The sequence below is a fragment of the Arachis hypogaea genome, chromosome 8 (genome assembly GCF_003086295.3).
Source record: "Arachis hypogaea cultivar Tifrunner chromosome 8, arahy.Tifrunner.gnm2.J5K5, whole genome shotgun sequence".
In the NCBI taxonomy this organism is placed as follows: domain Eukaryota; kingdom Viridiplantae; phylum Streptophyta; class Magnoliopsida; order Fabales; family Fabaceae; genus Arachis; species Arachis hypogaea.
Genome location: NC_092043.1, coordinates 25,566,208 through 25,583,641, shown reverse-complemented (window position 1 = coordinate 25,583,641; position 17,434 = coordinate 25,566,208). Strand labels below are relative to the sequence as shown.

General features: G+C 38.8%; 2 protein-coding genes, 1 non-coding gene and 1 pseudogene across 3 annotated transcripts; 3 read left to right on the top strand and 1 right to left on the bottom strand.

Annotated features, from left to right (window-relative positions):
- Positions 1–80: 80 nt before the first annotated feature.
- LOC112706559 (disease resistance protein RPV1-like) lies at positions 81–2,152 on the top strand (annotated as a pseudogene).
- Positions 2,153–2,234: 82 nt separating this feature from the next.
- Positions 2,235–4,199, top strand: LOC112705132 (putative disease resistance RPP13-like protein 1). Its single transcript, XM_025755991.1, has one exon. It carries the CDS (start codon positions 2,235–2,237, stop codon positions 4,197–4,199), a length of 1,965 nt encoding a protein of 654 aa, XP_025611776.1.
- LOC112706556 (disease resistance protein RPV1) lies at positions 3,800–10,609 on the top strand. The gene is made up of 7 exons (XM_025757926.3): positions 3,800–4,250; positions 4,392–4,602; positions 4,746–7,072; positions 7,249–7,399; positions 7,576–8,671; positions 8,770–9,063; positions 9,135–10,609. The coding sequence occupies exons 5-7, from the start codon at positions 7,739–7,741 to the stop codon at positions 10,365–10,367; spliced, it is 2,460 nt and encodes an 819-aa protein (XP_025613711.1). The 5' UTR covers positions 3,800–4,250; positions 4,392–4,602; positions 4,746–7,072; positions 7,249–7,399; positions 7,576–7,738; the 3' UTR covers positions 10,368–10,609.
- A 5,024-nt stretch (positions 10,610–15,633) lies between these two features.
- Positions 15,634–15,741, bottom strand: LOC112708561 (small nucleolar RNA R71). Its single transcript, XR_003156415.1, has one exon. It is a non-coding gene; the product is annotated as a small nucleolar RNA R71 (small nucleolar RNA).
- Positions 15,742–17,434: the final 1,693 nt, after the last annotated feature.

The window sequence follows — 17,434 nt, the reverse complement described above, 5'->3', positions numbered from 1 at the left end:
ACACGGTTTCCGGTAAGAATCTTTTGAAGGGCGTAACGCAATGTATCTAAAGTCTAAACAAACATTACTTTAACTTAAACTCCTGTGTTTTTTTAAGCTTTCTTTGGACCGACCACCACAGTAATCACAAGCGAGCTTTCGTGGAAAGTGCAAACAACCTCGTACTATGTGTTTATTAGTTTCCACGCGTTGACTCCATTGTGTACCCTTCACTCTACTCACGCTGCCACAATCTCCTCCAGCCTCAGCCTCTGTTCTGATCTTCATCATTTGTCTCCAACTTCCTTAATTAGCTTGTACACAATTTTATCGTTACAATGTTCATTCGATTTCTCTTTAGTTTCTTGTCTCACCTGGGTCCTGTCATTTATATGTATGTTCATTGATGAAGCAGGTACTTGTGTGATCTTCGATAATTTTTGCAAGGAAGAGGATATGGCTGCGCATGCTTCTTCTGAGATTATTAAGTATGATGTCTTCCTCAGCTTCAGAGGCACAGACACTCGCTGTGGTTTTCTCAGTCATCTGCGCAAGGCTTTAGAGGACAAGCACATCAAGACATACGTGGATTACATGCTCAGAGAAGGAACTGAAATATCACACTCACTCCTTGCAGCCATTGAACAATCAGAAATTGCTTTGATCATATTCTCCCAGGATTATGCTTCTTCCAAACACACTAGCCAAAATAATGGAATGCAGGAAACAAAATGGTCAAATTGTAATACCTTTTTTCCATAATGTAGACACATCATGGGTGCGCCACCAAAAGGAAAGTTATCACCATGCGCTTGCTAATCATGAGGTGTGGTTTGCAGACAGGGTGCAAATCTGGAGAGATGCTCTCAAGGAAGCTGCCAATTTGTCTGGATTGCATTCACCATCATCAAGCTTCAGGTCAGTTTTATTCTTTTTTCTCTTTCATTTGTTTCCTGGATTATTTTGTTTCTTCTATGATATAATTTAGATCCATCAACAACAACAATAACAATATGAAGTTTGCCTCATATGTTATGTAGGAATGATGCTGAATTCATTGATGAAATTGTCAAACGGGTCATACAAAAGTTAAACCAAACATGCCAAGGTGATCTGATGCAGGGTCTTGTTGGAATTCATGAACCAATTGGAAAGCTAGAATCATTGCTGTGCACGGCATCAGAAGCCGTTTCTATTATTGGCCTTTGGGGCATGGGTGGTGTTGGTAAGACCACTCTTGCTAGAGCACTTTTCCATATATTTTGTAATGGATTTGAAAGATTTTGCTTTTTGGACAATGTAAGATAAAGAGTTCAGAAATATGGCATAGAACATTTGAAAAAAGAACTTCTTTCCAAACTGCTAAAGGAAGAAGATGCAAGTCCCTTTGTCACGCCTGGTGGGATAACTAATTTTGCCAAGAAAAGACTTAATCGAACAAAGGTTCTTGTTGTTCTTGATGATGTCAATGATTCAGACCAAATGGAAGATTTATGTGGAGGACATACATGGTTTGGGGCAAGAAGCAGAATCATCGTGACAACAAGAGATAAGCATGTCCTTGTTAAGGCGGATGCTGATCATATACATGAAGTTAAGGCATTGAATTCTCAATTCTGATGATTCTCTTCGGCTTTTCAGCCTGAATGCCTTCAAGCAAAACTGCACTATAGAAGCAGAACAAGTTGAGTTGTCCAAGAGAGTGCTTAACTATTGCAAAGGCCTCCCTTTCGCATTGAAAATCTTGGGTTCCTTTCTTAAAGGAAAAACTCAACAAGAGTGGGAAAGTGAACTGGCCAAACTTGAAAAGATGCCTGATGAAAAAATCCAAAGTATATTGCGACTGAGTTATAATGAATTAGATCGTAATGATCGAAATATATTTTTGGAACTTGCATGTTTCTTTGATACAAATACAGAAAAAGAGCAGATAAAATCTCTTCTTGATCGCTGTGGATACACAACTATTGGATTGACAAATCTTTGTAATAAAGTTCTTATTTCCATTTCCAATGATTGTGTGTCAATGCATCCTTAATTCGAGAAATGGGCCGTGAAATTGTTCGCGAAGAATGTCTAAATGATCCAAGAAAACGCAGTAGACTATGGAAGTTTTCTGAAGATGAGTGTAGGATTCTTCCTGCATTGAAAATAGTTATCATTATCTCCCTTCACACTTAAAACGATGCTTTGTCTATTGTTCTTTATATCCCAAAGATTATGAATTCAATAGAGGTGAATTGATATTGTTGTGGATGGCTGAAGATCTTTTGCAACAACCAAAGAGTGGAAGCATTTTAGAAGTTGGTTATAAATACTTCAATGATTTAGCTGCACGATCATTCTTTCAACCTTTAAAGAATGCTTATAAAAAATCATTTGTGATGCCCTATCTCATGCATGATATAGCGAGATTCTATGGTGAAAAGTTCTTTGTTAGAACCTTTGAAGTCGAGAATGTAGGCAAACATGATGCTAAAACTCGTCATTTGTCATATGATCTCGGTGACAATGACTCTGTCTCAAAGATCTCAGAAGCATGTGATAGTTTACGTCATGCAAGGACTCTGTTGAAAATCAAGAAATACCGTGAACACAAAGAGGGAATTGATACTTGTCACTTACTAGCACAGTTGAAGCACTTACGTGTTTTGTCATTTGCATCGTTTAAAATTGATATATTGCCTGATTCAATTGGTGAATTGATCCACTTGCGCTATTTGAATCTCTCTAACACACTTGTCGTGTCATTGCCCGAGTCCTTGAATTCTTTGTACAATTTACAAACATTGAAGTTGGCAAACTGTAAAGAACTTAAAACGCTTCCCTCCAACATGCAAAATCTTGTGAAATTGCGTCATCTTGATATTTCCCACACTTATTTGGTAGATATGCCAAAAAAGATGAGCAACTTAAAAGATTTGCAATTTTTAAGTGACTATACTGCGGGCAAACATGAAGAGAATGGGATTGGAGAATTGGGAGAGCTAGCAAATCTTCATGGCTCATTGTCGCTTGCAAAATTAGAGAATGTTGAGAATGGTGGTGAAGCATCAAGTGCAAGAATGGATGAGAAAATACACCAGAATGCTTTAAATTTGGAGTGGTCAAGGTCATTATTTAAAGATAGAGAGTTTTGGAATTCCGGAAGTGAAAGAGATGTACTTGACAAATTACGTCCTCACAAAGACTTGAAGGTGCTATTCATCAAGGGTTACAGAGGTAGCATGTTTCCGGATTGGGTAGGGCACTCTTCGTACTACAACATTACTAAGTTGGAGCTGAGGCGATGCAGGAATTGTATGATGCTTCCTTCACTTGGACAGTTACCCGCTCTAACGAGATCGGAGATTTCACATTGTGATATGGTGAATATGATTGGTGGTGAATTCTATAAGGGTGATGCAACTCATCATCCAAAGACACCCTTCCGATCCCTTAAATATCTCTCATTCTCTGATATGAGTTACTGGGGGGAATGGGAGTCATATGAATGTGATGATGCACCATTTCCTCAACTTGAGGAACTTTGGATACATAAATGTCCTATATTAAGAGGAGATTTGCCCACTTTCCTTCCGTCTTTGAAATCACTCCACATTGTTAGATGCGAGGAGCTTGGTTATTATCTGCCAAGAGCTCCCATCCTACGCGAATTAACAATAGATGGCAAACAGAAAGCAAGAATGCGGGACCTACCACTTTCCATGTTGGAGAGACTATTGGTTAATGGAGAGCAGCAGGTGGAGTATGTGATTGAGGCCATGACCCACACCCAACCAACCTCTCTCATACACCTACAGATCTCAGAGTGCTCATCAGCCATATCATTTCCAGGGGATTCTTTGCCCCCTTCATTGGAAGAGCTATCAATTGAGGATTGCAAGAATGTAGAATTCCCAATGCAACACCAACAACATCAGTCACTAAGGAGTCTTAGAATAGACAACAGCTGCAATTCACTTACATCCTTGGCATTGCCAGCGTTCACAAATCTCAAGTATCTCAGAATCGCAAGCCGTAAAGATTTGACATCTCTGGAGGTGTCACAGTCACAGTCCCTTGAATACTTATCAATTTCAGAGTGCCCTAAGCTGGGGAAGATAATAAGGCTGCCTGGCTCTTTAAGGGAACTCTCCATCAGTAACTGTCCGTTGTTGGGTGAAGGCATAGGGAGGAAGGACCCCCCACATTTGGCCTTCCATTTCCCACATCCCTAACATCTATGTCAATAGGAAACGGATTCGCAAAGACTCAACATCTTAAAGCAGGTAACTCTTTTGATATCTCTCTATATCCTAAACCCACTTCATCTTCTCCAACATCATATTCATTCTCTCCTATGTAATCTTTTTTTAATTTCCAAATTTCTATTCCTCATTCAAATTCTGTGTCTCCTACTCTTATTGCAGAAAACACAAAACTGATTCCTCTCTTTTCACACTGTTCATCACCACTCTACTCGATGCCTACTTTTGGGAACATATAGTATGGGTATACAATGTCAATTTTCGTCTTTTTTTCCCCTAATTTCTTCTTCTTTGTTCTTCATGTATAGGGACATTTAATGATTCTTCTGGGACTTATCAATTTACTACAGTTCGGTTGTGCAACTCCATTCTTGTAAGGATGCTTTCTGTCTCTAACATCTCTCTATTGAAGCTTGTGTTGTTAATTCAACGATCATACCTTGAGAATGATGAAATCTTTCCCTTCCATTTTTTACCTTTTCTATTTTAATGGTTTTTTTTTCTTATTTCAATCAGCTACTTTTGCTCCATGCCTTGTCTTACACCCAAATGGAAGGTCTTTCATTATCTTTCTTCGTGTTGCTCCTGCTTGCTTGCCCGTGCCCTTTGTTAGATTTGGTATAAGTTTATCATCTTATTATTAATTCTGTTGAAGTAAGAAACTAATAAACTTTGTGAGAGTTAAGTCCTATTTCAGTCCCTGAGATTGACGAGTTGCACTAATTTAGTCTTCCAAATTCCGATTGCATTTAATTAGTCCCCCAGATTCGAAAAAATGTACCACGTTAGTCCTTAGCCATATTTCCATCACCGAAGGACTGACGCCGTTAGGGACATGGCCAAATATTGCCACGCTGGACACACTAACGGTTATATGACGTGGCTTAAGGTTTGATTTGCTCCATTTTGGTCCTTATCCTCCTTTTAAAACCTAAGTTCATCCTGTGACCTCATCATCTTATTCTTCTTTCCGTTTCTGTCTGGTTCTTTGATAAACCCCATTTGTAGGGTTTTCTTGTGCTTGATTTAGGGGATTTTATAACCTTTTACCCACATTTATTCAACGAAATAGCATGGTTTTGTATATTCTCCTTTAATTGTGCTTGAATGTGAAAACATGCTTTTTAGGCCTTAAAATAGCTAAATCTAATTCTCCTTGATTCCATTAGATGCCTTGATATGTTTGTTAAGTGATTTAAGGTTTAGGAGGCAAAGATTGGATCAATGGAATAAAGAAAGAAGCATGAAAAGTTGGAGAACTCATAAAGAAATGAAAGAACCGGAAAGTTGTCAAGCCGACCTCTTCGCACTTAAACGACCATAACTTGAGCTACAGAGGTCCAAATGATGCGGTTCCAGTTGGATTAGAAAGCTAACATCCGGGACTTCGAAACGATATAAGATTTGCCATAGTTGCTACACGTATGGTGGCGCGCACGCGCATAGTACGTGCACGCGCCGTTGCTGCCACCTGGTTCACTTAAAGCAAAATGTGGCCAACAATTTTAAAAGCCTTGTGGGCCCAATCCAACTCATTTCTGATGCTATTTAAGTCAAGGATTGAAGAGGAATCAACATACTTTACATACTTTTGATCATTAGTTATAGTTTAGTTTTAGAAGTAGTTAGAGTTAGAGAGAGAAGCTCTCTCTTCTCTCTAGAATTGGGATTAGGAATTAGGGTTAGATTAGGATCTCATAGTTCTAGGTTTAATTCAAGTCTCCTTCTACTTCTACTTTCAATTGATGATTGCTACACTTTGGTTCTTCTTTCTATCCCTATCCTCTTGTTGTAATTTCTCTTATTTTGTTTCTAGGTTTTGTAATTGAGATATTTTTGTTCTTTTGTTTTCTTTTAATAATGCAATTTGAGATAATTCATGTGATTGTGATGTTGTTGATTGTTGTTTTGTTAATTCTTTGTAATTGTTGGTTGTTGATTCCTTTTATTCTTACAAATAAAAGTGCTTTCTTTCATTACCCTTCAAGTGTTTGATGAAATGCTTGAGAGGATGTTAGAGTAGAATTCTATGTTCTTGGCTTGAGAAGGTGACTTAGGATTTTTTGAGTTTCTAGTGTCCAATTGATTGATAGTTGATAGCCATTAACTCTAGCCTTCATTAATCCAATTAGTGGAAAGCTAGGATTTATGGACTTGGATTGATATTACTCACTTGACTTTCTTTTGTTACTTGATTAAAGGATGACTTAGTGAGATTAATCCTTGCAACTACCATGCTTGTGGCTAGTGATAATGATGAAGACCCTTGACAACCAAACCTTGCCAAGACCATTTTGTTAATACAATTTCATTACCATTTGCTATTCATTTTTCTCATCTAAAACCCCAAAATAAATAAATCCATAACTAATAACAAGAACACTACCCTGCAAGTCATTTGAGAGACGACCCGAGGTTTAAATACTTCGGTTATTAATTTTAGGGGTTTGTACTTGTGACAAACAAATTTTTTTATGAAAGAATTATTGTTGGTTTAGAAACTATACTTGCAACGAGAATTCATTTGTGAAATTCTAAACCGTCAAAAATCCAATCATCAAAATGTCGCCGTTGCCGGGGATTTGCAATGGTGTTGTGTTATTGGTTATTGTACATATGTGAATATTGTAAATAGCTTGTCTTGTGCTTGTTTACTAGATTTTGTTAGTTTTAATTTGTTTTTCCACTATGAATTCTCATTTTGGCTATGAGTTTAGTTCGAATTGTGTTGTAGGAAATGTGAACTTCAATGGTGACACTCATTATGGATGGAACACTCTAAGATGGGAGGAGCATCAAGGAATTGATCACTCCTATTGGCAACAACCTCCGGATACTTATAGGTATAGTTTCCATCCTAATGCATGCCAATTTAACGGCTATGATGACTCTTTTTGTGACACTCAACAACCACCATCATATGCCTATGAATCTTAATGGTGTTTGGAAGAACTAGCCAAAATAATGGAATGCAGGGAAAAAAATGGTCAAATTGTAATACCTATTTTCCATAATGTAGACCCATCATGGGTGCGCCACCAAAAGGAAATTTATCACCACGCCCTTGCTAATCATGAGGTGAGGTTTGCAGACAGGGTGCAAATCTGGAGAGATGCTCTCAAGGAAGCTGCCAATTTGTCTGGATTCCATTCACCGTCATCAAGCTTCAGGTCAGCAATCTTTTTTTTTCATAGATTATTTTGTTTCTTCTGTAACACTATTAGATTAGGGTATATTTTGATAAATGCGATTTAGTGGAAGGGATAAATCCATTCTCACACTATTAAACTAAACAATACAACAACAACAACAATACTAATAATTTTGCCTCGTACACATTATGCAGGGATGATGCTGACCTTGTTGGTGAAATTGTCAAACGTGTCTTACAAAGGTTAAACCAATCACCCCAAGGTGATTTGCAGGGTCTTGTTGGAATTCATGGACCAATTGCAAAGCTAGTATCTTTGTGCACGAAATCTGAAGCTGTTATTGTTGGCCTTTGGGGCATGGGCGGTGTTGGTAAGACAACTCTTGCGACTGCAGTTTTCAATAGATTGTGTGATGGATTTGAAGGATTTTGCTTTTTGAACAATGTAAGAGAAAGAGCTGAGAAATATGGTATAGATCATTTGAAGAAAGAACTTCTTTCCAAGCTGCTAAAGGAAGAAGATGCAAGTCCCTTTGTCACGCCCGGTGGGATAACTAATTTTGCCAAGAAAAGACTTAGTCGAACAAAGGTTCTTGTTGTTCTTGATGATGTCAATGATTCAGACCAAATGGAAGATTTATGTGGAGGACACACATGGTTTGGGGCAAGTAGCAGAATCATAGTGACAACAAGAGACAAGCATGTGCTTGTTAAGGCGGATGCTGATCATATACATGAAGTTGAGACATTGAATTCTGATGATTCTCTTCGGCTTTTCAGCCTGAATGCCTTCAAGCAAAACTGCACTATAGAAGCAGAACAAGTTGAGTTGTCCAAAAGAGTGCTTAACTATTGCAAAGGCCTCCCTTTAGCATTGAAAATCTTGGGTTCCTTTCTTAAAGGAAAAACTCAACGAGAGTGGGAAAGTGAACTGCTCAAACTTGAAAAGATGCCTGATGAAAAAATCCAAAGTATATTGCGATTGAGTTATAATGAACTGGATCGTAATGATCGGAACATCTTTTTGCATCTTGCATGTTTCTTTTATACAAATACAGAAGAAGAGCTGATACAATCTGTTCTTGATTCCTGCGGATACGCAACAACTATCGGGTTGACAAATCTTCATAATAAAGCTCTTATTTCCGTTTCAAATGGTTATGTGTCCATGCATGACTTAATTCGAGAAATGGGCCGTGAAATTGTTCGCGAAGAATCTCTAAATGATCCAGGAAAACGCAGTAGACTGTGGGATCCTCAGGATATCTGTAAAGTATTGAAAGACAATAAGGTAAGCGTAAGATTATCAGATTCTACTTTTTTCACATTTATTTGGTGGAACTTTGATATAATATATGTTTCATTTTGACATACGTATATACTATGCAGGGAACGGATGCTATTGAAAGTATCGAATTAAACATGTCGGAAATTGACCGGATGAGCTTGCACCCTGAGACATTTGAAAGAATGGCTGGACTGAAGCTTGTTAGATTTCATGCAGCCGATTCCAAAAACAAGTTGTATGCTCCAGAGGGTATTAGATCTATGTCGAACGAGTTAAGGTATTTTCATTGGGATGAGTTTCCTTTGAAATCTTTGCCGCCTTCTTTAAGTGTTGAGAGAATGGTTGAAATCATAATGCCCAACAGTGGATTGCAAAAGCTTTGGGAAGGTGAACAGGTATGGAAACAATATTCTTTTTCATTTGATACCCATACACATGCTTTAATTAGTTAATTTGTTAATTTCAGAATCTTGTAAATCTAAGGAAAGTGGATCTAGATGGTTCGTCAAGCCTAATGGAGCTCCCAGATTTATCAAAAGCTTCAAATCTTAGAGAAGTGAGTATCTCTGGTTGCAAGAGTCTGTGTCAAGTTCCTCCATCTGCTGTATGTTCCCAGAAGCTGAAATACCTGAACGTGAGCAACTGTGAGAGTCTTGAGTCCATAGCAGAGCTTCCAGCATCGGTTGTGTGCGTAATTGCTCGCGACTGCCGCTCCTTACACACTGTATCTGTATCTGCTTTGGATTCTGTGGCTGAAGAGGCAATCCAGCAGCAGCAATTTGAGGATATAACCTTCAATTTCAGCAATTGCTACAAATTGGAAGAGAATGCAAAAAACAGCATTATGGAACATGCCTATGGAAGACTAAAGCGACCACTAGCAGCAGCACCGACATGTGCTACAACAGCATGGCTGGATAAGGAGGATAAGCACCCGTATCGTTATCTGTCAGGCAAGCAGCACAATCATCCCAAGTTAAATGTGTTGTCAGGTGCAGACCCGGGATGGTTCAGATATATAAACCCACAGAACGGGGCCGTCACTCTTGATGTTGCCCCAGGTGATAGCTTGTTGGGTTTCATCTTTTGGGTCGTTTTTCCTGCATACTCTGGGAGTTACCAAGTGAGCGCCACTTCAGTGTCATATACGTATTGCGTTGAAGTGAGGAATGGCCCAAGTTTCAGTTATGATGGGCATTGGATGCCAGATGAGGATATATGGCTTAACGATTACTATTTTTGGTACGACGGGCAATGCTGCATTGACATGATCAAGGTAATGGAAGAAAACACCAACACTAATAATAATAATATTCAACTCAAGGTTTCATTCAAGTTCTTCTACAATCGTCTTATTTTGAGTCAGCCTATTGAGGAAGATGATGACAAAGAAGTAGAATATTGGGGTGTGCACCCAATATATGCCTCAGATGTTCGTGGTGGCATGAGCATGGAGTCGGTAAATGATGTAAATCTTAATATGAATGTACCGTCTATTGAGGAAGGTAATGGTGGTTCCATAGATGACTCAGATGAAGACGACGAAGGTAGTGAAAGAGGTGGTGTTTCGGAGTTGATTGCACTCATGCATGGTGGTAAGAGACTCCATAGATGCAGTCCTTGGGCAATAAAAATAAATTTAGTAAGGAAAGGCAAAAAATTAGTGAGCGATCTCGGCAAAATATTAGGCAAAAACTAAAATTTTTAGATTGATCAAGTTTTGCAATTTTATTTTATGAAGCTCCTGAAGAATGATGCATGATGAATCAATTTAACTTTATCTTAAATAAACTTGATCAATCATCCAACAAGTTAAAATAGGACTATTGGTTACTAGTAAAAGATTTGTTCAAATGGAAGTATTGGTTACCGTGAAGTGTGAACATACAAGATACTGTTACACAAATAATAAGTACATCAGCATGATTTTACTTTTGTCAATTTCATAAACGTGCGTAGTTTCTTAGCAAGTTCTTTTGCACATTTGAAGGTGGTGACCAATACAACCAAGGATACTACACGGTTTTCCTTCTCCTGTAGGAATCTTTTAAAGATCGTAACGCACTTCAGATTACTTTCTTGTTTCTAACAACCTAAACAAACATTAGTTTAACTTTTAACTCTCTTTTTTAAGCTTTAATTGCACGCCTTGACTCCATTGTGTACCCTTCACTCTACTCACGCTGCTTCAATCTCCTCCAGCCTCAGCCTCCGATCTTCATCATTAGTCACCAACTTCCTTAATTAGATTGAACATTTTTCATTTCACTACTCACTGTAATTACTTTTCGATTTCTCTTTTGTTTCTTGTCTCACCTAAGTCTTGTCATTTATATGTATGTTCATTGATGAAGCCGGTACTTGTGTGATCTTCGATAATCTTTGCTCGTCGATAATATGGCTGCGCATGCTTCTTCTAAAACTATTAAGTATGACGTCTTCCTTAGCTTTAGAGGCACAGACACGCGCCGTGGTTTTCTCAGCCATTTGCTTAAGGGGTTAAGGATCAAGCACATGGACATATTTGTGGATTACGACCTCAAGGAAGGAACTGAAATATCACATTCACTCCTTACAGCCATTGAACAATCAGAAATTGCTTTGATCATATTCTCCCAGGATTATGCTTCTTCCAAATAGTGTTTGGAAGAACTAGCCAAAATAATGGAATGCAGCAAACAAAATGGTCAAATTGTAATACCTATTTTCTATAATGTAGACCCATCATGGGTGCGCCACCCAAAAGGAAAGTTATCACCATGCACTTGCTAATCATGAGGTGAGGTTTGCAGACAGGGTGCAAATCTGGAGAGATGCTCTCAAGGAAGCTGCCAATTTGTCTGGATTCCATTCACCCTCGTCAAGCTTCAGGTCAATATTTTTTTCATAGATTATTTTATTTCTTCCATTACACTATTAGATTAGGGTATATTAAACTGAACAATACTAATAAGTTTGCCTCTTATACATTATCAAACGTGTCTTACAAAGGTTAAACCAATCATTCCAAGGTGATTTGCAGGGTCTTGTTGGAATCCATGGACCAATTGAAAAGCTAGTATCGTTGTGCACTGATGAGCGGATAATTTGTACGCTTTTTGGCATTGTTTTTAGTATGTTTTTAGTATGATCTAGTTAGTTTTTAGTATATTTTTATTAGTTTTTAGTTAAAATTCACTTTTCTGGACTTTACTATGAGTTTGTGTGTTTTTCTGTGATTTCAGGTATTTTCTGGCTGAAATTGAGGGACCTGAGCAGAAATCTGATTCAGAGACTAAAAAGGACTGCAGATGCTGTTGGATTCTGACCTCCCTGCACTCGAAGTGGATTTTCTGGAGCTACAGAAGCCCAATTGGCGCGCTCTCAACGGCGTTGGAAAGTAGACATCTTGGGCTTTCCAGCAATATATGATAGTCCATACTTTGCCCAAGATTTGATGGCCCAAACCGGCGTTCAAAGTCACCCTCAGAATTCCCAGCGTTAAACGCCGGAACTGGCACAAGGATGAGAGTTAAACGTCCAAACTGGCATAAAAGCTGGCGTTTAACTCCAAGAAGAGTCTCTACACGAAAATGCTTCAATGCTCAGCCCAAGCACACACCAAGTGGGCCCGGAAGTGGATTTTTATGTCATTTACTCATCTCTGTACACCCTAGGCTACTAGTTCTCTATATATAGGACCTTTTACTATTGTATTTTCATCTTCTGATCTTTGGAATCTTTTGATCTTTAGATCTTTTGATCATTTGGAGGCTGGCCATTCGGCCATGCCTAGACCTTGTTCTTATGTATTTTCAACGGTGGAGTTTCTACACACCATAGATTAAGGTGTGGAGTTCTGCTGTACCTCGAGTATTAATGCAATTACTATTGTTCTTCTATTCAATTCCGCTTGTTCTTGTTCTAAGATACCACTTGTTCTTCAACTTGATGAATGTGATGATCCGTGACACTCATCATCATTCTCACTTATGAACGTGTGCCTGACAACCACCTCCGTTCTACCTTAGATTGGGTGGATATCTCTTGGATTCCTGATACACGATGCATGGTTGATCGCCTGACAACCGAGTGCTCGCCTGACAACCGAGCCAGCCATTCCGTGAGATCAGAGTCTTCGTGGTATAGGCCAGAACTGATGGCGGCATTCAAGAGAATCCGGAAGGTCTAACCTTGTCTGTGGTATTCTGAGTAGGATTCAATGATTGAATGACTGTGACGAGCTTCAAACTCCTGAGGGCGGGGCGTTAGTGACAGACGCAAAAGAATCACTGGATTCTATTCCAGCCTGATTGAGAACCGACAGATGGATAGTCGTGCCGTGACAGGGTGCGTTGAACATTTCCACTGAGAGGATGGGAGGTAGCCACTGACAACGGTGAAACCTTTGCATAAGCTTGCCATGGAAAGGAGTAAGAAGGATTGGATGAAGCCAGTAGGAAAGCAGAGAGACGGAAGGGACAAGCATCTTCATACGCTTATCTGAAATTCCCACCAATGAATTACATAAGTATCTCTATCTTTATCTTTATGTTTTATTCATCATTCATATCCATTTGAGTTTGCCTGACTAAGATTTACAATGTGACCATAGCTTGCTTCATACCAACAATCTCTGTGGGATCGACCCTTACTCGCGTAAGGTTTATTACTTGGACGACCCAGTACACTTGCTGGTTAGTTGTGCGAAGTTGTGTTTATGCCATGGTATTGAACATCAAGTTTTTGGGTTCATCACCGGGGATTATTTGAGTTGTGAAAAGTATTGATCACAATTTCGTGCACCAAGTTTTTGGCGCCGTTGCCGGGGATTGTTCGAGTATGGACAACTGATGGTTCATCTTGTTGCTTAGATTAGGTATTTTTTTTCTTCAGAGTTCTTAAGAATGAATTCTAGAGTTTCATGATGATCTGTTGAAGTCTGGCTGGCTGTGAAGCCATGTCTAATTTTATTGGACCGAGGTTTCAACTTATCATCACAAGAGCTTGTTGATTTCTATCAATCTTGCTATTGGAGCAATGATCTGCTAAGGCTTGGCTGGCCATTGGCCATGTCTAGTGTTTTGGACCGAAGCTTTCTTTGAAAGCTTGGCTGGCTGTGAAGCCATGTCTAATTCCTGGACCGGAGTCTTAGACTAAACATTGCATGATTCTTGGAATTCTCATTAAGAATTTTGATACCTTTATTTTCTTTTCCACTTAATTTTCGAAAAAAAAAAGCACAAAAAAAAATTTACAAAATCATAAAAAAACCAAAAATATTGTATGTTTCTTGTTTGAGTCTAGTGTCTCATTTTAAGTTTGGTGTCAATTGCATGCATTCATTCATATGTCTTAAGGATCTTCAAGTAATTCTTGATGATTTTCTTGCTCTGATCTTTGAATTCTCTTGACTTGAGTGTGTCTCACATGCAGTCTCATTAGTGTCAGTAGTATACAAACTGCTAAGTTTGGTGTCTTGCATGCATTGTTATTTGATTTTAGTTGCATTTTGATCATTCTTCACTATTAAAAATCCAAAAACATTTTTAATTTGTGTCTTTTCAAGTCAATAATACAGAGAATTGAAGATTCAGAACATACAGCAGAGGAATTGCACAGAAAAAGTTGGGCGTTCAAAACGCCCAGTGAAGAAGGGCAGACTGGCGTTTAAACGCCAGCCAGGGTACCTGGTTGGGCGTTTAACGCCCAAAAGGGTAGAGTTTTGGGCGTTAAACGCCAGAATGTGCACCATTCTGGGCGTTTAACGCCAGGATGGCACAAGAGGGAAGATTATGTTTTCAATGCAATTTTTTTTCAAGTTTTCAAAGTTTTTCAAAATCAAATCTTTTTCAAATCATATCTTTTCAATCATATGTTTTCAAAATCAATTTCTTTCCATTTTTAAAGATACTTGCTATCAATTAATGATTTGATTCAACATATCAAGTATTTTGCCTTTTCTGTTGAGAAAGGTTTAATGTTTGAATCATATCTTTTCTTGTTAGCCAAGTTATCAAATCTTTTTAAAATGTTTTTCAAATCATATCTTCTCAATCACATTTTTCTTAAAATCAATCATATCTTCTTAACCACATCTTTTTCAAATAGTTTTCAATCAAATCTTTTTTATTTCTAATTTCAAATTCTTTTCCAAAAATCACTTGATTTCTTTCCCACTTTTATTTTCGAAAATCAATTAGTGTTTTTCAAAATGTTTTCAAAATCTTCTACTCAATTTTCGAAAATTACTTCCCTTCTTCTCATATCCTTCTATTTATGGACTAACACTATTCCTTAATGCAAAATTCAAACTCCATCTTCTTTGATAAGTTTGAATTTTCTACTTCTGCCTTCTAACTTTCTTTTCCTCTGACACCTCAAGGAATCTCTATACTGTGACATAGAGGATTCCACATTTTTCTTGTTTTCTTTTCTTTCATATGAGCAGGAGCAAAGACAAAAGCATTCTTGTTGAGGCTGACCCTGAACCTGAAAGGACCTTAAAGCGAAAGCTAAGAGAAGCTAAGGCACAATTCTCTGTAGAGGACCTAACAGAAATCTTCAAAGAAGAAGAATCCATGGCAGCCGAAAACAACAACAATGCCAACAATGCAAGGAAGGTGTTGGGTGACTTTACTGCACCTACTCCCGACTTCTATGGGAGAAGCATCTCTATCCCTGCCATTGGAGCAAACAATTTTGAGCTTAAGCCTCAATTAGTTTCTCTAATGCAACAGAATTGCAAGTTCCATGGACTTCCATTGGAAGATCCTCATCAGTTCTTAGCTGAGTTCTTGCAAATCTGTGACACTGTCAAGACTAATGGGGTTGACCCTGAGGTCTACAGACTTATGCTGTTCCCTTTTGCTGTAAGAGACAGAGCTAGGACATGGTTGGACTCACAACCTAAAGAAAGCCTGAACTCTTGGGAAAAGCTAGTCAATGCCTTCTTGGCAAAGTTCTTTCCACCTCAAAAATTGAGTAAGCTTAGAGTGGAAGTCCAAACCTTCAGACAGAAGGAAGGAGAATCCCTCTATGAAGCTTGGGAAAGATACAAACAATTAATCAGAAAGTGTCCCTCTGATATGCTTTCTGAATGGAGCATCATAAGTATTTTCTATGATGGTCTCTCTGAACTATCCAAGATGTCTCTGGATAGCTCTGCTGGAGGATCTCTTCATCTAAAGAAGACGCCTACAGAAGCTCAAGGACTAATTGAAATGGTTGCAAATAACCAATTCATGTACACTTCTGAAAGGAATCCTGTGAACAATGGGACTAGTCAGAAGAAAGAAGTTCTTGAGATTGACACTCTGAATGCAATATTGGCTCAGAACAAAATATTGACTCAACAGGTCAATATGATTTCTCAAAGTCTGTCTGGAATGCAAAATGCACCAGGTAGTACTAAGGAAGCTTCATCTGAAGAAGAAGCTTATGATCCTGAGAACCCTTCAATGGAAGAGGTGAATTACATGGGAGAACCCTATGGAAACACCTATAATCCTTCATGGAGAAATCATCCAAATCTTTCATGGAAGGATCAACAGAGACCTCAACAAGGTTTCAACAACAATAATGGTGGAAGAAACAGGTTTAGCAATAGCAAGCCTTTTCCATCATCTTCTCAGCAACAGACAGAGAGTTCTAAGCAGAACAACTCTGACTTAGCAACCACGGTCTCTGATCTAATCAAAACCACTCAAAGTTTCATGACTGAAACAAGGTCCTCCATTAGAAATTTGGAGGCACAAGTGGGTCAGCTGAGCAAGAAAATTACTGAACTCCCTCCTAGTACTCTTCCAAGCAATACAGAAGAAAATCCAAAAGGAGAGTGCAAAGCCATCACATGACCGAATTTGGAGAGGAGGAAGAGGCAGTGAACGCCACTGAGGAAGACCTCAGTGGACGTCCACTGGCCTCCAATAAGTTCCCCAATGAGGAACCATGGGAATCTAAGGCTCAAAATGAGACCATAGAGATTCCATTGGACTTACTTCTGCCATTCATGAGCTCTGATGAGTATTCTTCCTCTGAAGAGGATGAGTATGTCACTGAAGAGCAAGTTGCTAAATACCTTGGAGCAATCATGAAGCTAAATGACAAGTTATTTGGAAGTGAGACTTAGGAGGATGAATCCCCTTTGCTCACCAAAGAACTGGATGACTTGTCTAGGCAGAAATTACCTCAAAAGAGACAGGATCCTGGGGAGTTTTCAATACCTTGTACCATAGGCACCATGACCTTCAAGAAGGCCTTGTGTGACTTAGGGTTAAGTGTAAACCTCATGCCTCTTTCTGTAATGGAGAAGCTAGGGATCCTTGAGGTGCAAGCTGCAAAAATCTCACTAGAGATGGCAGACAACTCAAGAAAACAAGCTTATGGACTTGTAGAGGATGTTCTGGTAAAGGTTGAAGACCATTACATCCCTGCTGATTTCATAGTCCTTGAGACTGGGAAATGCATGGATGAATCCATCATCCTTGGCAGACCCTTCCTAGCCACAGCAAAGGCTGTGATTGATGTTGATAGAGGAGAATTGATCATTCAAGTGAATGAAGAATCCTTTGTGTTTAAGGCTCAAGGATATCCATCTGTCACCATGGAGAGGAAGCATGAAGAACTTCTCTCAAAACAGAGTCAAACAGAGCCCCCACAGTCAAACTCTAAGTTTGGTGTTGGGAGGCCACAACCAACTTCTAAGTTTGGTGTTGAACCCCCACATTCAAACTCTAAGTTTGATGTTGGGAGGTTCCAACATTGCTCTGAGCATCTCTGAGGCTC

Coding starts and splice junctions, on each gene's coding strand:
- LOC112705132 (XM_025755991.1), top strand. CDS start 2,235: ATGGCTGAAGATCTTTTGCAACAACCAAAGAGTGGAAGCATTTTAGAA.
- LOC112706556 (XM_025757926.3), top strand. CDS start 7,739: ATGGGCGGTGTTGGTAAGACAACTCTTGCGACTGCAGTTTTCAATAGA. Junction 8,672..8,769: donor AAGTATTGAAAGACAATAAG/GTAAGCGTAAGA, acceptor TATACTATGCAG/GGAACGGATGCTATTGAAAG. Junction 9,064..9,134: donor AGCTTTGGGAAGGTGAACAG/GTATGGAAACAA, acceptor TGTTAATTTCAG/AATCTTGTAAATCTAAGGAA.